Source organism: Nestor notabilis, unplaced genomic scaffold (assembly GCF_000696875.1).
Source record: "Nestor notabilis isolate BGI_N333 unplaced genomic scaffold, ASM69687v1 scaffold4846, whole genome shotgun sequence".
Classification (NCBI taxonomy): Eukaryota; Metazoa; Chordata; class Aves; order Psittaciformes; family Psittacidae; genus Nestor; species Nestor notabilis.
The window spans coordinates 1-2,863 of record NW_009931360.1 but is presented as its reverse complement, the minus strand read 5'-3'; the positions used below and the strand labels follow the sequence as shown (position 1 = coordinate 2,863).

Genomic DNA, 2,863 nt, shown 5'->3' with positions numbered 1-2,863 from the left:
ATAACTATAGGATGCGAAGCTCTAGCTTCATCAGCCACTGGAGATGAACCAGAAACATATGCTGATGAATGCAGGATTTTGACCTCCTTTCCCTAATTTATACATCATTCGCTAATATAATGACTAATTCTTCAATCTGGTGTCTTACACTCTTATTAAACCTGCACATCAGAACTTCACTAATAAGATTTCTAGATACATTAGAATACTTTGCCTAATCATTACTTTCCTAGTATGTGAAAAATGATCCCTGAAGCCACGTATGTTTGCTGATTACACTATTTATAGATGGTATGAGCTGGTAAGATGCTTCATTACCAAATACTCATTTACTAGAAAACTCAAGTTAACTTTTAAGCTAGTTACACTGTGATTTGCTCTGTAAAGGCAGCCTAAGCTTTGGCTCGGACTTTGGTCAGGGTGCGTTTACTAGTACACAAGTCTAGTGCTGTACTTAAAAGTATACTGCATATAAGCCAAGCAGATACACGCCAAGAAGACAGGTTCTGCACCACCCAGTTATCAACAGCTTCTGCACTGCTGTCAGTTCTCGAAGTACCAGTTGTATTTACATAGTATCTAAATGGAGAAGGGTCACTTGACTGAGCTCCTCAGTTGGATTATTACAAGCACCTCAGAGCTGAGCCCGTATGATTACAAAAATCATGGTAGCTTAAAGATGCGACAGTGTAAAATCAAGCTTGAAGTAGGTTTACAAATGAAATAGTAAGCAAGAAAGGTATCAAAATCTCCATTTTTATAACTCTACACGACACTAAGTTGCTGATTTTTTACAACAGAAGTTTAGAAATTTATGTTCTTATTCACTTCTATGCAAAAACAATAAACTTGCAGCCTGTTTTTATTCTTATACATTCATGTAACAATAAAATTGACTTTGAAACTCAAAAAAGTTAATATACAGAGGTCTGAACTACATATGATTAAGCAAATTCTGATGAAATTATCTCAATCAATAGTTTCATATTCACTACATCTAGACCTATATTCAGAGAACAAGCATTAAAGGCACATTTTAAAGGAGATGGAATAAAATAATAAAACTAAAACAATTTATCACCATTAGGTGAAGAGCTGGCAATTTCTCCTATTTTGCAGAATTCCGGAGGGTCAAACTATAGTAACTTCCACAGAAAAGTCTCAAGGGATTTACAGAGCGAGTGAGACTACTATTTATCTCCACCTCTTACCCTGATAGCCTTCAAGCCACCCGATGTTTTATCCTCTTCAACAGTGGCAGTAACTTCCTGTCCAACAGTCAGCGGCACAATTGTTTTAACAGCATCCTTTGTGAATATTATCATGTCATCTATCATCCCATAATCATGGCAAAATCTTGTCACTACTCCTCGTATAGTTTTTAATTCTTTACCACCTGCAGCCAGAGAAAAAGTGTTGGCTAAAACCAAATTGCTTGTTTACGGAACTATGCAACAAATACTGAATGCTGCTAAAAGTCCTAACCCTTCCTATCAAAAGGTCATTCTCTTTTCGACTAAAAATACCAACAATTGCTAATTAATTAGTTTCACATTTAAGTCTTGAAGTCTCATGGCAACTTATGGTTTCAAACAGTTAAGAAAGCTAAATATAAACTACATTGTTAAAACAACATTCTTCAAGGCACATGAAAAAGATCATAGAACATCTCAAGTTGGAAGGGACCTGCAAGGATCAAGTCCAACTCCCTACTCCTTCCAGGACTACCCAGAACTAAACTGTATGACTAAGATGCTTCCTGAACTCTGACAGGCTTGGTGCTGTGACGCTTCCCTCAGAAGCCTGTTCCAGTGACTGACCACCCTCCCAGCAAAGCACCTCTTCCTCATGTCCAATCTGAACTTCCCTGATGCAGCTTCACCTTGTGTCCTATCACTGGTCCCTAGAGAGGTCAGCATCTCCCCTTCTACCACCACTCTCCTTGAAGCCTCAGCTGCTCCTCATAAGACTTGTGCTCCAGACTGTTCACCATCTTTGTTGTTCTGCTCTGGACATGCTCCAGTACCTCAATGTCTCTCTTATAGTGAGGGGCCCAGAACTGAACACAGCATTTGAGGCACAGCCTCACAAGTGCTGAGTACAGGGGGACAATTACTTTCCTAATCCTGCTGTCCTCCAATAAAGAATGGAGATTTTCCTTAGCCCTCCTTTTATTGTTAACATATTTATAGAAAACATTATTATCTTTTACAGCAGTAGCCAGATTAAGGCCTAGTTGGGCTTTGGCCCTCCTAATTTTCTTCCTGCGTAACCTCACAATATCCTTGTAGTCCTCCTGAGTTGCCTGCCCCTTCTTAGAATCAGAGAAGAGTTACGGCTGGAAAGGACCTTAAGATCATCTAGTTCCAACCCCCCTGCCATGAGCAGGGACACACACTATGTATTCCAAAGGTCACAAACTTCTCCCCCTCAGAGTTCAGCCAAGCCAGGACTGCCCCATTTCAGGTGTAGAACACAGCACTTAGATATACATATATATTCAAATACATTGAAAAATCTGAGGAAGAAAAAAAAATACCCACAAGCTGAACAGCTTCTCCCAAAAGCTCTGGGCCAATTTTCAAGATTTCCATGCATTTTGTGCATGGGGAATCCAACACACTTAGAATTCCTATACTGAAAAAGCAGAAAGTATTCCTAGGAACACCCCCACATGCTCTGCAGTCAAAAAGGCTGCTTTCTTTTCTTGATTCCCTTCCTTAAGCAAACAGGTCTTCACTCAGCCCCGCTCGCGCAAAGGGAGAGACCACCAGCACCCTCAAAGCTCGGAAGCTGCACGCACGGCCTGCATGTAGCACCGCAAACGCACGAGGGGCCCAGGGACTCCTACCTGACGCCGCCG

At 40.8% G+C, this 2,863-nt stretch overlaps 1 protein-coding gene across 1 annotated transcript in view; it reads right to left on the bottom strand.

Moving 5' to 3' along the window:
* MOV10L1 (Mov10 RISC complex RNA helicase like 1) overlaps positions 1 to 1,396 on the bottom strand; it is a gene marked incomplete at its 5' end in the record, with an annotated part of 33,621 nt that extends 32,225 nt beyond the window's left edge. The window contains one exon of the mRNA XM_010015845.1: positions 1,212 to 1,396. Within this exon, the coding sequence (XP_010014147.1) occupies positions 1,212 to 1,396 (185 nt within the window). The remainder of the gene's footprint in view (positions 1 to 1,211) is intronic.
* Positions 1,397 to 2,863: the final 1,467 nt, after the last annotated feature.